The following is an 18,600-nucleotide window of genomic DNA, read 5'->3' on the forward strand; positions in this document are numbered from 1 at the left end:
ACTCCCTGTCTCTTTCTCTCTTTATGCCTCTCTCTCTCTCTTTCTCTCTGTCTCGGGGTCTCTCTCTCCATCTCTCTTTCTCCATCTCTCTGTCTCGGGGTGTCTCTCTCTCCCACTCTGTCTCTCCTTCTCTCTCTCTCGGTCTCTCTCTTGCTTTCTGTCTCTCTCTCTCTCTCTCTCTTTCAGTCTCTCTCTCTGTGTCTCTCTCGCTCTCTCCCTCTCTCTCTCGGGCTGTCTCTGTCTGTCTCGGTCTCTCACTCTCTCTCTCTGTCTCTCTCTCTCTCTTTCTCTCCCTCTCTCTCGGTCTCTGTCTTTCTCCCTCTCTGTGTTACACACGTGTTTTCTCTGTCCCTTTACTGTGCTGATTTCTTTCTTTCCGAATCAAGACTTTTCCTTTTCCTTTCTCTGCCTGAATGTGGCGACTGCACAGAATCAGATTGAAATTGTGACCACAACTGATGCTTGATGACTTTTGCTGATCAGGGAACTCGATCGAACGGCTGCCCCCCCCCCCCCCCCTCACAAAATCAGTGTTGAGATAGTGGGTAATAGAATATTGTACACAAGTTTGTCACTACTGTAACATAGCGTGACTTCGCACATCGCTCTCTTCACTCCTGACTGTGGGAATCAGTGAACAGTAGTATGGTGAGTGCGAAACTCCCCTGCTGATGTAAGTCTTTGTTCGGTTCTTATCAAGTGTTATGGGGAGCGGGCAGGGAAGTGGAGTTGAGGTCGAAGATCAACCATGATCTCATTGAATGGCGGAGCAGGCTCGAGGGGCCGAATGGCCGACTCCTGCTCCTAATTTTTATGTTCTAGTGTTCTTTTGGCTCAATGGTGGGAAAATTTTAATTAATCGTTCTTGATTTTTATTCATTGAGGTGGCAGATTCGTCGCCTGTGCCAGTGGTGCTGTACAGTGTCCCGGGCAACACAGCGCTGGAGCTGCCAGTGGATGCTATCGTGGCCCTTTCTCACCATCCCAACATCATCGGGCTGAAAGACAGTGGGAATGATGTACGTAATCACCGTCTTGCTTCCTCGAGGTGTTGACTCGACAGGAGGAGACCATTCAGCCCCTCGAGCCTGTCTCACCATTCGATTCAATCAGGGCTGATCTGTCTGTCTCTGTCTCCCTCCCTCCCTCTTCGCCTGTCTCTCTCGCTCTTGCTCCGCCGCTCGCTCGCTTCTCTCTCGCTCGCTCGGCCTGTCTCTCCCTCGCTTTCGCTCGTTCATGTCTGCCTCTGGCTCGCTCATGTCTGCCTCTGGCTCGCTCTGTCTGCCTCTGGCTCGCTCGCCCTGTCTGTCTCTCGCTCGCCCTGTCTGTCTCTTGCTCGCCCTGTCTGTCGCTCGCTCTGTCTCGCCCTGTCTGTCGCTCGCTCTGTCTCGCTCTGTCTGTCGCTCGCTCGCTCTGTCTCGCCCTGTCTGTCGCTCGCTCTGTCTCGCCCTGTCTCTCGCTCGCTCGCTCTGTCTCGCCCTGTCTGTCGCTCGCTCTGTCTCGCCCTGTCTGTTTGTCGCTCGCTCTGTCTCGCCCTGTCTGTCGCTCGCTCTGTCTCGCCCTGTCTGTGTCTGTCGCTCGCTCGCTCGCTCGCTCGCCCTGTCTGTCTGTCTCCTTTTACCCACCTTGGTCCATATCCCCTTAATAGCCTTATCCAACAAAAAACCTTATAAATTTTGGTTTTGACATTTTTAATTGACCCCCTACCTCAACAGCTTTGGGCGGCGGGGGGAAGTTCCAGATTCCCACCACCCTTTGTGTGAAGAAGTGCTTCCTGACATCACCCCTGAACGGCTTGGCTCTCATTGTAAGGTTGCACCTTATACAGCTGACTGAGGGGCCTTCTCTCCCTTTATGCGTGAGACGGCACTGTGGGGTCAGTGAGGGGAGGCGGGGGGGGGAGGTGGAGGAGGAGAAGGGAGGGACGAGCAAGCGAGGAGGCGGTGGAAGGAGAGGTAGAGGGGAGGAGGAGGAAGGAGAGGGAGGTGGAGGAGGAAGGAGAGGGAGGGAGGGAGGGAGGGAGGAGGAGGTGGAGGAGGGCGGAGAGGGAGGAGGGAGGAGGGAGAGGTGGGGGGAGTCCGAGGGGGAGGGATCAGAGCAGAGCCTGATCTGGCTTTCCAGCAGGAGTCACTGGATGGGGATTGAGTCTGAAATCTGCTGTCATTTTTTCCCGGCTCAGTCCCACACTTTTTCCCACAAGTGGAACAAGGGGGCAGGCGGTTTTATATTTGGCTGCCGATTGTGACCCAACAAGTCCCGGCCAGAATGGAAATGATTGGGTAATTCCCCCGTCAATCACGTCTGGAGACAACACTGCTAATTCTGCCCTCCTGAGCATCCCTGATTATAATCGCTCAACCATTTGTGGCCATGCCTTCTGTTGCCTGGGCCCCAAGCTCTGGAACTCCCTCCCTAAACCTCTCCGCCTCTCTACCTCTCACTTCTCCTTTAAGACACTCCTTAAAACCTACCTCTTTGACCAAGCTTTTGGTCACCTGCGCTAATTTCTACTTATGAGGCTTGGTGTCAAATTTTTAAAATCTCCTGTGAAGTGCCTTGGGACGTTTGACTACATTAAAGGCGCTATATAAACACAAGTTGTTGTTGCTGTCAGTGACCGGGATTGATTGTACACACATCCTTTGTATCGTGTAACTATCCTCCACTCACTGCATTGTGCTGGGGAACTAACCCTGCTGTACTCCGGAGGGGTTGCTGTAGTTTTGGTTGCGAGTTCTTTGTGCTGTGGTCCGTGGAGAATCTGATTAAATAGCCTCAATTTGCAGTGAGTGCTGCGGTAAATCCCGCCTCCAACTCATTGGCTGACTGTCACTAGACACTCCGTTAATTTCATGCGTTAGTGATACTGCTCACCTTCCGCAGATCGCAAGAATCGCACTCGTCGTTCACAAAACCCGGAAACAGGATTTCCAAGTGCTGGCTGGATCGGCAGGGTTCCTGCTCGCTGCTTATTCAGTAGGTAAGGGGCCGCCCAGGGTGGTGAAGGCAGACTGGGGATGTGCTGGTAAACTGAAGAGTACAGGTGAAGATTAGTTTATCGATACATCATAGGCCGTCCCTCGAACGAGGATGACTTGCTTCCACATGGGTTCACAGATGTTTCAATGAAGGACCCGATATTTCAGTCCTGAACTCCAGTTGAGGGGGTGGAAGATGCTTGCACCTGGATTTTTTTAACGTGTGGTGACCGTTGCACACCAGCCACCACAAGGGCTTGACAGAGCTAGGCCTTTATCCAGTGGCAAGGGTTAACCAGTACGACTGGAGACCTGCTCTGCTGCACGGACCGAGTGCGCATACATATCGCAATGTGGGCTGGCCCCTGCTGCCCCTGGGTCCTCGGCTCTTCTGGGCCCCGTACCCTTGTTTGCCGCAATCAAGGGATAAGGGGATAGAGCACAAAAGTGGAGGTAGAAGATCAGCCATGATATTGAATGGCGGAGCAGGCTCGAGGGGCCGAATGGCCGACTCCTGCTCCTAATTAGAAACACAAAAAATAGGAGCAGTAGTAGGCCATTTGGTCCTTCGAGCCTGCACCGCCATTAAATATGATCATGGCTGATCCTCTATCTCAACACCATATTCCTGTTTTTTCCCCATACCCCTTGATGCCTTTTGTTTCTAGAAATAGAAACATGGAAATTTACAGCGCAGAAGGAGGCCATTTCGGCCCATTGTGTCCGCACCGGCCGATAAAGAGCCACATGGCCCTCGGTCAGCAGCCCTGAAGGTTACATATAAACCTATGTACAATGACGGAAAGGCAAAGAGCACCCAGCCCAACCAGTCCACCTCACACAACTGCGACACCCATTATACTGAAACATTCTACACTCCAACCCGACCGAAGCCATGTGATCTCCTGGAAGAGGCAAAAACCAGATAAAAACCCAGGCCAATTTAGGGAGAAAAAGATCTGGGAAAATTCCTCTCCGACCCATCCAGGCGATCGAAACTAGTCCTTGCCATATTCGATACCCTGCATTCCTTACCATTATATCTGCGCCAGCCAACAAAAGGTTATCCAGTCTAATCCCAATTACCAGCTCTAGGTCCGTAACCCTGCAGGTTACTGCACTTTAAGTGCCCATCCAACCATCTCTTAAATGTGGTGAGGGTTTCTGCATCCACCACTCTTCCAGGCTGTGAGTTCCAGATTCCCACAACCCTCTGCGTAAAGAAGCCTCCCCTCAAATCCCCTCTAAACCTTCCATCAACCACCTTAAAACTATGCCCCCTCGTAATAGACCCTCCACCACTGGAAATAGGCACTTACTATCCACTATGTCCAGCCCCTCAATATTTTGTACACCTCAATGAGGTCCCCTCTCAACCTCCTCTATTCCAATGAGAACAAACCCAGCCCATCCAATCTGTCCTCATAACTAAGATTCTCCATTCCAGGCAGTGGCCTAGTAAATCACCTCTACATCCTCTCCAGTGCAATCACGTCCTTCCTATAATATGGCGACCAGAACTGCATGCAGTACTCCAGCTGTGGCCTAACCAAAGTATTATACAATTTAAGCATAACATCCCTGCTCTTATATTCTATGCCTCGGCCAATAAAGGCAAGCATTCCGCATGCCGCCTTAACCACCTTATCCACCTGGCCTGCTACTTTCAGGAGTTGTGGACAAGCACTCCAAAGGTCCCTTTGTTCATCTACACTATTAAGTGGGCTACCGCAGACAAGTCCCCTGCACCTGATGGCTTATATACTAAGGTCTTAAAAGAAGTGGAGATAGTGGATGCATTGGTTGTAATCTACCAAAATTCCCTGGATTCTGGGGCGGTCCCAGCAGATTGGAAAACCGCAAATGTAATCCACCTATTTAAAATGAAAGAGGCAGACAACAAGTAGGAAACTATAGACCAGTTAGCCTAACAACTGTCGTTGGGGAAAATGCTGGAGTCCATTATTAAGGAAGCAGTAGCAGGACATTTGGAAAAGCATAATTCAATCAAGCAGAGTCAGTTTGGCTTTATGAAAGGGAAATCATGTTTGACAAATTTGCTGGAGTTCTTTGAGGATGTAACGAGCAGGGTGGATAAGGGAGAACCAGTGGATGTGGTGTATTTGGAGTTCCAGAGGCATTCGATAAGGTGCCATATTAAAAGGTTACTGCACAAGATAACAATTCACGGGGTTGGGGGTAATCATGGATAGAGGATTGGCTAACTAACAGAAAAGAGAGTCGGGATAAATGGGGCATTTTCTGGTTGGCAAACAGTAACTAGTGGAGTGCCGCAGGGATCAGTGCTCGGTCCTCAACTATTTACAATCTATATTAATGACTTGGATGAAGGAAACGAGTGTATTGTAGCCAAGTTTGCCGATGATACAAAGATGGGTGGGAAAGCAAATTGTGAGGAGGACACAAAAACATCTGCAAAGGGATATAGACAGGCTAAATGAGTGGGCAAAAATTTGGCAGATGGAGTATAATGTGGGAAAATGTGAAGTTATCCACTTTGGCAGAAAAAAATAGAAAAGCAAATTATAATTTAAATGGAGAAACTGCAGTATAGAGGGACCTGGGGGTCCTTGTGCATGAAACACAAAAAGTTAGTATGCAGGTACAGCAAGTGATCAGGAAGGCAAATGGAATGTTGGCCTTTATTGCAAGGGGGATAGAGTATAAAAGCAGAGAAGTCCTGCTACAACTGTACAGGGTATCGGTGAAGCCACACCTGGAGTACTGCGTACAGTTTTGGTCTCCGTATTTAAGGAAGGATCATCATCATCATAGGCAGTCCCTCGGAATCGAGGAAGACTTGATTCCACTCTTAAAATGAGTTCTTAGATGGCTGAACAGTCCAATACGAAAGCCACAGTCCGTTACAGGTGGGACAGATAGTTGTTGAGGGAAGGAGTGAGTGGGACTGGTTTGTGACACGCTCTTTCCGCTGCCTGCACTTGATTTCTGCACGCTCTCGGCGATGAGACTCAAGCATTGGAGGCTGTTCAAAGAAGGTTCACTCAGTTGATTCCAGAGATGAGGGGGTTGAAATCTATCTAGCTCCCTCTTAAATATATTCAGTGACTTGGCCTCCATAGCCTTTTGTGATAGAGAACTCCACAGGTTCATCACCCTCTGAGTGAATACATTTCTCCTCGTCTCGGTCCTAAATTTCCTACCCCATATCCTGAGACTGTGACCCCTTGTTCTAGACTTCCCAGCCAGGGGAAACATCCTCCCCGCATCCAGTCTGTCGAACCCAGTCAGAATTTTTAAGCAATTTGAATTCACAAACAAATAATAAACATCGAAACCAAACTGAAAGTCTGGCAAAGTGAAGGATACTAAATCAATAAATACAGCACAGGAGGAGGCCATTCGGCCCATCCAGCCTGTGCCGGCTCTCTTTGAAAGAGCAATCCGACCCGTGCCACTTATCTGGAAAGCGTTTTCTGACTAACCCTCGGAAGCTCAGAAAGAGCGCTGTGGATCAGAGAGCTGATCGAGCAGCTGCTGAGTCCTGACGGACTCGACGTGGGAAAGCAGCTGGAGTCGGGAATCAATGGAATGGAATTTATTCTCTTTTTTTATAAACGGGATTGACTGGCCTGCTGCTGGGCTCGTCTCTCGCTGCTCGTCACTGAGTGGGAACGAAAACCTGCATTTATATCGCGCCGTTCCTTTGGTTGAGGGATAAATATTGGCCCCAGGACACCGGAGAGAACTCCCCTGCTACTCTCCGAAATAGTGCCGTGGGATCTTTGACGTCCACCTGAGAGTAGACGGGGCCTCAGTTTAACATCTCATCTGAAAGGTGGCATCTCTGATAGTGCAGCATCCCTCAGTACTGCCCCTCCGACAATGCGGCGCTCCCTCAGTACTGCCCCTCCGACAGTGCAGCACTCCTTCAGTACTTCCACCACAGCAGTGCAGCACTCCCTCAGTATTACCCCTCCGACAGTGCAGCGCTCCCTCAGTACTGCCCCTCTGACAGTGCGGCACGCTCTCAGTACTGCACTGGGAGTGTTTAGTATGGATTGCGACCAAGTTGCTGGAGTGGGAGTGCTATCCACTGAGCCACGACTGACACTGATGTGCTGGGGTGGTGAAAGATGCTATGTAAGTGCAAGTTTGTTCCATCCTTAATTAACACGATTTTCCTGTCTGATTTGTGTGTGAGCAGGTGCTGTAGGTGGGGTGTGCGCACTGGCCAATGTGCTTGGGGAGCCACTCTGCAACCTCGAACAGCTGTGCCTTGGGAGGCAGTGGGAGGAAGCTCGAGAACTCCAGTACAGGCTGATTGAGCCAAACACGGCAGTAAGTATAGCTCCAACCTTCCCATGCAGTGAAAAAACTGAGTGACAGCCTTTGCCCAGTGCCAGTACTCTCTTCTCTGAGTCAGCAGGTCGTGGGTTCAGGTCTCATTCCAGAGACTTGAGCACAAAATCCAGGCTGACACTCCCAGTGCAGTACTGAGGGAGTGCCGCACTATCGGAGAGGCATTACTGAGGGAGTGCCGCACTATCGGAGAGGCAATACTGAGGGAGTGCTGCACTGTCGGAGGGGCAATACTGAGGGAGCGCGGCACTGTCGGAGGGGCGGTACAGAGGGAGCGCCGCACTGTCGGAGTGGCGGTACAGAGGAAGCGCCGCACTGTCGGAGGGGCGGTACTGAGGGAACGCCGCACTGTCGGAGGGGCGGTACTGAGGGAACGCCGCACTGTCGGAGGGGCGGTACTGAGGGAGCGCCGCACTGTCGGAGGGGCGGTACGGAGGGAGCGCCGCACTGTCGGAGGGGCGGTACTGAGGGAGCGCCGCACTGTCGGAGGGGCGGTACTGAGGGAGCGCCGCACTGTCGGAGAGGTGGTTCTGAGGGTGGGGAGCGCCGCACTGTCGGAGGGGCGGTACTGAGGGAGCGCCGCACTGTCGGAGGGTGAGTACTGAGGGAGCTCCGCACTGTCGGAAGTGCAGTGTTGAGGGAGCACCATACTGTCGGAGGGGCGGTACTGAGGGAGCGCAGCACTGTCAGAGGGGCAGTACTGAGGGAGTGCTGCACTGTCAGAGGTGCCGTCTTTCAGATGACACGTTAAACCGAGGCCCCCCATCTGCCCTCTTCGGCGGACATAAAAGATCCTATTGCAACTTTCGAAGAAGAGTTGGAGAGGTCTCCTGATGTCTTGGCTGATATTTATCCCCTTATCAACATCATCTAAAAACAGATAATCCTGCCATTATATCATTGGTGCGAGTGGGAGCTTGCTGTGCGTGAATTGGCTGCTGCGTTTCCTACATTGCAACAGCGACTACACTCCAAAAAGTACTGCATTAGTTGTAAAATGCTTTGGGACGTCCCTAGGTGGTGAAAGGCGCTATAGAAATGCAAGTTCTTTCTTTAACCCCCATGTCTCGGGTACATAAACGCACTCCCCAAGTTGCAGCGAGCCTAGAGACCAGGGAGATCCCGGATTTGATCTCCAGGTCTGTCCGTAATGAGCTGATCTGACAGGCAGGATGAGTGGTATGAAGGTTTCAGCAGACCCTGGGCGAGGGCGGAGAAAGATCAGCCCTGGCTCACGCTGTATAGTGACCCCATGGGGTGGGGAAGGAGTGGGGTCAGAGGTTGGGTATTCTGCACCGAGTGTCTCATCTCCTGACTCCCCAAAGCTTCTCCACCATCTCATCATCATCATAGACAGTCCCTCAGAATCGAGGAAGACTTGCTTCCACTCCTGAAGTGAGTTCATAGGTGGCTGTCCAGTCCAATACGAGAACCTCAGTCCCTGTCACAGATGGGACAAGACAGTCATTCCGCTGCCTGCGCTTGCTTTCTGCATGCTCTCGGCGATGAGACTCGAGGTGCTCAGCACCCTCCCAAATGCACTTCCTCCACTTAGGGCGGTCTTTAGCCAGGGACTCCCAGGTTTTGGTGGGGATGCTGCACATTATCGAGGAGGCTTTGAGGGTGTCCCTGTAATATTTCTTCTGCCCACCTTTGGCTCGTTTGCCGTGAAGGAGTTCCGAGTAGAGCGCTTGCTTTGGAAGTCTCGTTTCGGGCATGCCCAATGGAGCTGATCAAGTGTGGTCAGTGCTTCAATGCTGGGGATGTTGGCCTGGTTGAGGACGCTAATGTTGGTGCGTCTGTCCTCCCAGGGGATCTACAGGGCACGTCAGGAGTGTGATGGAATACTCTCCTCTTGCCTGCACAGGTGCAGTTGCACTAACACTCCAGAAGCATGTCATCAGCCGGCACAAAGCAGTCTATCCACCACCTTAAACATTCACTTGCTCCACCACCGGTGCAACTCGCCGAGGCTTCTTCGGCAGCACCTCCCAAATCCGCGACCTCTACCACCTAGAGTGATAAGGGCAGCAGGCGCATGGGAACACCACCCCCTCCCAGTTCCCCTTCAAGTCACACACCATCCTGACTTGGAAATGTATCGGTCGTTCCTTCATCGTCGCTGGGTCAAAATCCTGGAACTCCCTCCCTAACAGCACTGTGGGAGCACCTTCACCACATGGACTAATAAAAACATAAGAAATAGGAGTAGGGAGTAGGCGATATGGGCCCTGCTCCATCTTCCAATAAGCTCGTGGCTGATCTTCTACCTCAACACCACTTTCCCGCCTGATCCTCAAATCTCTTGATTCCCCTAGAGTCCAAAAATCAATCTCTGACTTGAATATACTCAACGACTGAGCACCCACAGCCCTCTGGGGCAGAGAATTCCAAAGATTCACCACCCTCTGAGTGAAGAAATTTCTCCTCATCTCAGTTTTAAATGGCCAACCCCTTATCCTGAGACTGTGACCCCTGGTTCTAGACTCCCCAGCCAGGGGAAACATTCTCCCTGCTTCTACCCTGTCAATCCCCCTCAGAATCTTGTATGTTTCAATGAGATACGACTGCAGCGGTTCGAGAAGGCGGCTCTCACCACCACCTTCTCAAGGGGCAACAAATGCTGGCTTTACCATTGGCCGAGGGCGAATATAAAAAAAATATTAAAAGATGGCCAATGAGGTTCAATTTACGTTGCGTAACCGAGCTCCCCTTTCAGACATGACACGGAAATTGTTGTTCTTCTCTTGCAGATTACACGGACGTTTGGCATTGCGGCGCTCAAGGAGGCGCTGGGGTGGTTCGGCTTTTACGGGGGTCCCTGCCGTGCTCCACTGCTGCCCTTGACCGAGGCAGAGAGAAAGGAGTTACGCAGCACCTTCGCATCCAACGGCTGGCTCTAACCTCGCCCGCAACCCCCCCCCCATTGCGGGTCATCGGGCATTAGAGTTCACGTGAAGATCCGATACCAATCAAGTGCATTTCGTCTCCCCCTCACGTCCCCTCACCCACACCCTGAACCACGACTGCTACATTGGAAATGGTATTTTAATTACATGGAACATACAGCACAGAAACAGACCATTCAGCCTAACTGGTCTATGTCGGTGTTTATGCTCCACTCATAAGAACATAAGAAATAAGAGCAGGAGTAAGCCATGTGGCCCCTCGAGCCTGCTCCACCATTTAATAAGATCATAGCTGATCCGATCATGGACTCGGTCCACTTCCCTGCCCGCTCCCCATAATCCTTTATCCCATTATTGTTTAAGAAACTGTCTATATCTGTCTTAAGTATATTCAATGTACCAGCTTCCACAGCTCTCTGAGGCAGCGAATTCCACAGATTTATAACCCTCAGAGAAGAAATTTCTCCATGTCTCTGTTTTAAATGGGCGGCCCCTTATTCTAAGATTATGCCCTCTAGTTCAAGTCTACCCCATCAGTGGAAACATCCTCTCTGCATCCTCCAAGGCTCGAGCCTCCTTCCACCCCTCTTCATCTCATCCTATCCCATCACTATTCCTTTCTCACTCATGTGTTTATCCAGCTTCCCCTTAAATGCATCTATACTATTTGCCTCAACCCCTCCCTGTGATAGCGAGTTCCACATTCTCACCACTCTCTGGGTAAAGAAGTTTCTCCTGAATTCCCATTGGATTTGTTAGTGACTGTCTTATATTGATGGCCCTTAGTTTTGGTCCCCCCCCCCCACACACACACACACACACACATACAAATGGAAACATCTTCTACCCGATCAAACCCCTTGCATCATTTTGAAGACCTCTATCAGATCACTTCTCAATCTTCTATTTTTTTTTAAAGAGAAGAGCCCCAGCCTGTTCAGCCTTTCTTGATAGCTTGATCCTCTCACTTCTGGTATCATCCTAGTAAATATTTCTTGTACCTTCTCCAGTGCCTCTATATCCGTTTCGTAATATGGAGGCCAGAATTGTTCACAGTGCTCCATAAGTGTTACTAACCAAGGTTCTATACAAGTTTAACATAACTTAATCTGCTTTTCAATTATATATTTTTTTTAAATGATGCAGTGCATCCAACACGAGCTGTAGCTCACATATGATCTCACGTGTGTGATTCCACACCCAGCGAGTTCCTGAACTCGGTCACAAGCCACTTGACCTCTTTCCATTCCTTCCCCCCTCCAAAAAACAAAATCCCATGGCCCAGCAAAAAGCAAAGATGATGACGTGGAACACCTCGAATCTCAGCACAGAAGGAGGCCATTCAGCCCATCGCACCAGTGCCTTCTCTCTGAAAGAGCAATCCACTTTGTCCCATTCTCCTGCCCTCCGCCCCCACGCCACCCCCTTAAATTCGTTGTCAAAAACGGATCCATGTTTCTTTTGCGGATTCTGTTTCCAGAACTGTTTCCGCAAAAAAAAAATATATTTCTCCTGACCTGCCCCTTTGTTCGTTTAGTAACGAGTTTCCGTTCTCCAGTTACTGGCCAGTGGAAGTAGTTCTTCCCGATTTACTTCATCAGAACCAGAAATGAGTACTTGGAATAGCAATCTTTAAAAGGAAGGGAATCTTTGTTTTTTTCCTGCAGAAATTCCCCTCCAGTTTTCTGAGCTCTCCCGCAGACTGTCCCGTCAGCAGTTTCTGCTTATCGAGCGCGTTCTCCACAAGTTTTTTTTACATTAGCGTCCTCGACCAGGCCAACATCCCCAGCACTGAAGCACTGACCACACTCGATCAGCTTCGTTGGGCAAGCCACATTGTCCGCATGCCTGACGCAAGACTCCCAAAGCAAGCGCTCTACTCGGAACTCCTTCACGGCAAGCAATCCCCAGGTAGGCAGCAGAAACATTACAAGGACACTCTCAAAGCCTCCCTGATAAAGTGCAACATTCCCACTGACACCTGGGAATCCCTGGCCAAAGAACGCCCTAAGTGGAGGAAGTGCATCCGGGAGGGCGCTGAGCACCTCGAGTCTCAACGCCGAGAGCATGCAGAAATCAAGCGCAGGCAGCAGAAGGAGCGTGCGGCAAACCAGTCCTACCCACCCCTTCCCTTAACGACTATCTGTCCCACCTGTGACAGAGACTGGTTCCCGTATTGGATTGTTCAGCCACCAAAGGACTCATTTTAAGAGTGGAAGCAAGTCTTCCTCGATTCCGAGGCACTGCCTATGATGATGATGATCTCCACAAATCGGAGGAAGTAGGTCGGGAGTGCAGCCTGCCATCGCTCTCAACTTTCTTTGTGTTTTCTTTTAACTATAAAAGTCCCATTGCTAAAACTTTAGCCACAAGAACAGGCTTTGCGGCCCATCCAGTCCGCTCTGATGTTGAGTTTGCGTTTGACTTTGGTGGAAAGCTGTGGTTACCCACTCACAGCGAAGGCTCACAAACTAAAATGCAACGGTTTCTGTTCTCAGTGTTTCTAGTAATACACTTTGCGGAGAGGCCCCGAAGGTTCATGTTTAATCTTATAGAAGTTAGTTGTGGCGGAGTTCACCGAGTGTTGTGGCAGGCATCCCTGAATGTGACCACAACGTTGCTACTTTTTCGGTCTAGCATGTTTTGTGTTTTCTGATGGTCACTGAGTTCAGTGTTTGTTCTGCTATTCCCCTGTGAAGTATTAATGGGTTTGAGAGTACGGCTGGTTCATAATACCGTAACAGATACCAAAGCCACACTTGAGCTGTAAGTATCTTAAATTGAGAGAAAGTGCAGAGAAAAGGGACTGAGCATTGTCACTGACCTTCCAGCTCATGTGTCCGTGTTAAAGTGTGTCTCAATCCAGTTCCCTCCCAGGACTGAGTTCACACTGGAATCATTTGGCAAATATTCTGCAGTCTCGCTGTTGCCAAAGATGTGGGAAATGGCCACGTCACACCTGTTTACTAGCTCTCTTTAAAGGTTGGGGGTTCAGGCATTTGACAGGACAGTGTAGAGGGAGCTTTACTCTGTATCTAACCCGTGCTATACCTGCCCTGGGAGTGTTTGACAGGACAGTGTAGAGGGAGCTTTACTCTGTATCTAACCCGTGCTATACCTGCCCTGGGAGTGTTTGACCGGAAAATAAAATGGAAAATAAATTTCATATGTTTTAAAATGTATTATTTCATTATCATCTCCCCTGGGCTGATAGTCTCACAGACATTACTGACCCTCTGATGCCCCTGTCCAGGTGTAAACAACAACTTGCGTTTATATGACACTTTTATCGTAGTAAATGTCCCAAGATGCTTCACAGGAGCGTTATCGGACAAAATTCGACAACGTGCCACATGAACAGAAATCAGGACACGTGACCAAAAGCTTGGTCAAAAGGTAGGTTTTAAAGGAGCGTCTTATAGGAGAGATAATTCCAGCGTTTGGGCCCAGACGGTGAAGGTACGGTCACTGATGGGAAGATTCCCAGAAAAACACACTTGTCTTTCACTGTGTGCACTTTCTAGATTGGCCCAGGACATCCGGGATAACTCCCCTGCTCTTCTTCGAAATAGTGCCGTGGAATCTTTTACATCCATCTGAGAGAGCAGATGGGGCCTCGGTTTAACGGGGCCTCGGTTTAACGTCTCCTCCGCAAGATGGTATCTCCAACAGTGCAGCACTCCCTCAGCACTGCACTGGAGTGGCAGCTAGATTTTGTGCTGGAGTGGGACTTGAACCCACAACCTTGTGACTCGGAGGCGAGAGCGCTGCCCACTGAGCCACGGCTGAAACAGCAAAGTGTCTAATCAATTGGCTGAACCGTTACCGAACTGATAATCAACAACAGTTTACAGCCAAGCGGAGTTTCAGGTGTGACCTGCGAGAGGCCTTCACCATTCACCTATGGGTTAGAGGTGACTGATTTCTTTCCATTGGTCAGCAAATTGGATAAATTTAGAGATAATCACAGAAAGAATTATAAAGGGGAGGGTAGGAAAAAATTTGCAGGTGCTTAGAACGTGCTGCAAACCAATCCTTGAAGCAGAGTATAAATTATTTTAAAAAGGGAATTACACTGTTGCTTGTAAAAGAGCCTGTCACTTCTGATCTGCTTCCACTCTGACCTCTCCGCCCTCAGCCTCCTACACTATTCCAATGCTCAGTGCAAGCTCGAGGAACAGCATCTCATCTTTCGATTAGGCACTTTACAGCCTTCTGGATTCAACATCGAGTTCAACAATTTGAGACCGTAATCTCTGCCCCTTTTCTTTTACAAACTCCACCCCCCACCTCCACTCCCTTTTTATTTTTTCTGTTTCCCACGGCAGCTGGTGATGATACCACCATTCACACCCCATCTAGACTCATCTTTTGTTTCCTAACTTGTTCCATTACCATCTCAATTCGGCCCAGCATCCCTTTTGTCTCTCAAATCTCTCCTGCCTTCCACCCTGCCACAAACCTTCCCTTTTGTTATTTCCCCCCCTCCCCTCATACTTCCTTAAGAATCTCTGTCACATTTCAAATTTTTGCCAGCTCTGACAAAGGGTCACAAACCCGAAACGTTAACTCTGTTTCTCTTTCTACAGATGCTGCCTGGCACTGAGATTTCCAGCATTTTCTGTTTTTATTTCAGATTCCAGCATCCGCAGTATTTTGCTTTTGCATCAGTATTAAAAAGATATGGTGGAGAGAGCAAGAGAGTGGGATGAGACGAGGTGGAAAGATACTGACTTGATGGGAGGAACAGCTGGTTTCTGTGCTGGGATAGTCAACGAGTCTATTGTTCTTAGAGTAGTGGCATTGGATCTTGACCGATTTACCCGACGATCCACAATTACCTGAACAAGCGCACGGGGCCCTCGCCATAAAAGATGGCACCTCAAAGTGCAGCGCTCCCTCGGTACTGCACGGCACAGTTGCATCCTGGAGCGGGGCTCGAACCCACACCCTGACTCCGGATACAGAGTGCTGCTTAAACTGGACCATCGCCAGACACAGTCACCTGCTGGGGGAAAAGTTTACAAACAGAAAAAAAAAGTAATCGAGAGAGAGAGAAAATGAGTACCAATACAGCTCACATTTATTACATTATTTGTAATCAACAGATATATAATTGCACTTGTAAAATAATACTTGGGGAGGGGGGGGGGTCGGGCAGAAGGCAGCAATGCAAGAATGTGAAGTGAATACATTTCCATCATCGATTTCTATATCTTAATCAGTTAAATATGTGCAAGACAATCCACCAATTCGTGGATACTGAAGGCATGAAAGGAAATAGTCAAGTAATGAGAAAGCACCAAGATTCACCTCCACCTACATTCATTTGGATATTTGACAGTTAAGGTTAATAAGACTTCCCTCCTGTCTCATACGAGACGGCGGCAGCCGGGATAAAGCAGCAAAAAAAAGTTAAGAGTCCAACCATTATTAGGGATAAGATGAAAAGCATCAGGGGCACCAATGCAGACTGCTCCGTCCAGTCCAAATCGAGGCAGCAACACACGAATGGTCCCAGGAGGAAGTCTTCGGACCCAGAGATAGTCCTAAAAGTAGTATAGTATAGGGGTGGAGCTTTAACCAATACGGCGAGAATAAGGTGTGGCCATATTAGCCGGTGGGGGAAGGGCTGAAACTATGGGTTGTCACAAATCAGTCATGGTTTCTGTTTCGTGAAACTATAGTAAGAGGGAGAGAAAGAGAGCGAGCAAGACAGAGAGAGAGACAGAGCTAGAGTCAGAGAGAGAGAGACAGATACGGAGAGGCACAGAGAGAGAGAGACAGATACAGAGAGTGGCAGAGAGAGAGACAGATACAGAGAGTGGCAGAGAGAGCGACAGAAAGAGAGCGCGCAAGTGCACAAGAGAAAGATCAGGCTATCAGATGGTGGAGGGGGCCATCGCGGGGATCGGGGGAGGGAAGCAATGGATAATGACCAAGTGGTAAAAACCATCTCAGGCCTAAAAGATACTGAGGCCAACTGCAGCCCCCTAGTAGCTGGGCCGGCCAACTCGGGACTGAGCATGGACCAAACCTGGGGCCTTCCAGCAGAAAGAAATAACGGACCATTACCATCAAAAGGAGGCGAGGAGTTCGGGTGACAGTAATCCAATCATGTTTGGGGCATCACTGAACAGCGAGATTGTCGTGTAACCACTCCACTGGCTCCATTTTCCATTACAATAATAAATAGGTCAGAGGTCAAACATTCATAGGAATTGCCAGACAGAGAAAGGTCCATCCACTTCTTCTACCATCCTGGTGGTCACACGATCCACGATAATGGAGTTGTTGACCAATCACAGCAATCGATCTCTATCAATGCGTCTACAACAGACCCGGACACGAGGCGAGGAGATCCCCCAGTGGTGGAGAGCTTTGGGAACCACAGGCACCTGTTCCTCCTGAGCATCGCTACACTCACCACACGTCAAGTCTCCAATTTCCCATAGACTGTGTCCCTCCCCATCCCACCCCCTCAAAAAAAAATTCTGATCGGAGAGCAAGCTAGCTATTCCAGTACATTCATTCTCAACTTTCTGCTTCCCTGTATCGAACGGCAAAAAAAGGCACAAAGAAAGACAGCAGCAAAACAGTTACTCGAAATTATAAAAGCAGACAATCGCTTTGCTAATTTCAGTTCTTTTAAATTCACATTTCACAGCAGCCTGCTCCAATGGGAAGAATCCGGCTTGTTTTACATTTGAGAGATGCAGGGCTGCATTCTGACTGCCATCTCTCGCTCACCCACCTTCCCACCCATCTTCCCTATCATTGTTAGGGAGGGGCGGGGCATTCAATGCGCGGTTAAAAGCCGGCAACATGAGACCCCTGGAGCGCTGCACTGCTTACAGCGAATTGGATCCCCACCCACTTATTGTTCTCATCATTAAGGCATTTGACTTATTTTTTTAAAATAAATTAAATCTTCATTGATATTGCCCCCTCCCTCAATTCCCCCATATCTCCCCCCCCCCCCCCCCCCGGGTCACTCCCAGGCTAACTCCCTACAAGCCTCTCCCCACACTGTAATGGAACAGGAGCGGGAGAATTTTTGTGTGTGTGTGTGGGGGTGGGAGAATAAAGAGTTCTCCTTTCTCCATTAGACACATGTGGGAGGAGCATGGATGAAACGTTGGTGCTGGAAATAAGCAACCAGCGTCTGCTCAGTGCCTTATGCCCCAAATAACCCCATAAATCTATGAGGAAAGATTGAATAGGCTGGGGTTGTTTTCTTTGGAACAGAGGAGGCTGAGGGGAGACCTCATTGAGGTGTATAAAATTATGAGGGGCCTGGATAGTGAATAGGAAGGACCTATTTTCCTTAGCAGAGGGGTCAACAACCAGGAGACATAGATTTAAAGTAATTGGTAGGAGGTTTAGAGGGGATTTGAGGGAAAATTTCTTCACCCAGTAGGTGGTGGGGGTCTGGAACTCACTGCCTGAAAGGGTGGTAGAGGCAGAAACCCTCACCACATTTAAAAAGTACTTGGATGTGCACCTGAAGTGCCGTAACCTACAGGGCTACGGACCGAGAGCTGGAAAGTGGGAGGCTGGATAGCTCTTGGTCGGCCGGCACGGACACGATGGGCTGAAATGGCCTCCTTCCGTGCTGTAAAGTTCTAAGATTCTATGAACAGTGCAGTCAAGCCGAGAGACTCGCAGTAAGGCGGGGTGGTCCTGGGTCCCATCGGCCTTCTCATTACCGGAACACCCCATCTTAAGTGAGGTAGGAGGTCACCCTGTAAACGCAGCGTCCGCTAGGCCAGTCCCGCGTCGTCTAGACTGGGATGCCGTTCGATTCGACATCCCGTCATGGTTTACTGGTAATTAAGGCAATTTTTAAAACAAAATTCTAAAGCCGGTTAGAAGCGACCTGTGACAGCGCTACATATACAATGAAATAAAACGCAAGATTATGCGCATCTAGTCAGGATATGCACCCTCCGAAAGAGAAAGCTCGCTTAGTGTTTCAGGCTGGGTGGAGTGGATTTGTCAGAACCGAATAATACTGAAGGCTTTGCGTCAATGTTCCCTGTAATTTTTTTTTTGGGGGGGAGGGGGGAGGCCCAGTCAAACACACGCACATGCGTGATTTTTCCCCATTCACAAACCTCCGCAGGGATGGGAACGTTGTTTTCCGTCCGATTTCACCTTGCTGGTTTTTTTTTTACACCACTGCAAACACTGGATGATAAATGGCTCGCACGATTCTGCACGGCCAACTCCCCAAGCTCCAACTGGAACTCTCTTCCACAAAACGACAACTGATGCTGAGTCAAGTGTGAGAGTATTCATTTTAGTTAACCAGGAAGGATTATGGGGGTCAAGGCGGCTGGATGGAGTTAGGTCCCAGGTCAGCCATG

General features: G+C 49.6%; 1 protein-coding gene across 1 annotated transcript in view; it reads left to right on the forward strand.

Annotated features, from left to right (window-relative positions):
- The window catches only part of hoga1 (4-hydroxy-2-oxoglutarate aldolase 1), a 26,844-nt gene extending 13,447 nt beyond the window's left edge, over positions 1-13,397 (forward strand). Inside the window, exons 4-7 of the mRNA XM_070874943.1 lie at positions 885-1,019; positions 2,884-2,980; positions 7,168-7,301; positions 10,076-13,397. Coding sequence (XP_070731044.1) covers positions 885-1,019; positions 2,884-2,980; positions 7,168-7,301; positions 10,076-10,225 — 516 coding nt within the window. The 3' untranslated portion in view covers positions 10,226-13,397. The remainder of the gene's footprint in view (positions 1-884; positions 1,020-2,883; positions 2,981-7,167; positions 7,302-10,075) is intronic.
- The last annotated feature ends 5,203 nt before the right edge of the window (positions 13,398-18,600 follow it).

The sequence above is a fragment of the Pristiophorus japonicus genome, chromosome 3 (assembly GCF_044704955.1).
Source record: "Pristiophorus japonicus isolate sPriJap1 chromosome 3, sPriJap1.hap1, whole genome shotgun sequence".
Classification (NCBI taxonomy): Eukaryota; Metazoa; Chordata; class Chondrichthyes; family Pristiophoridae; genus Pristiophorus; species Pristiophorus japonicus.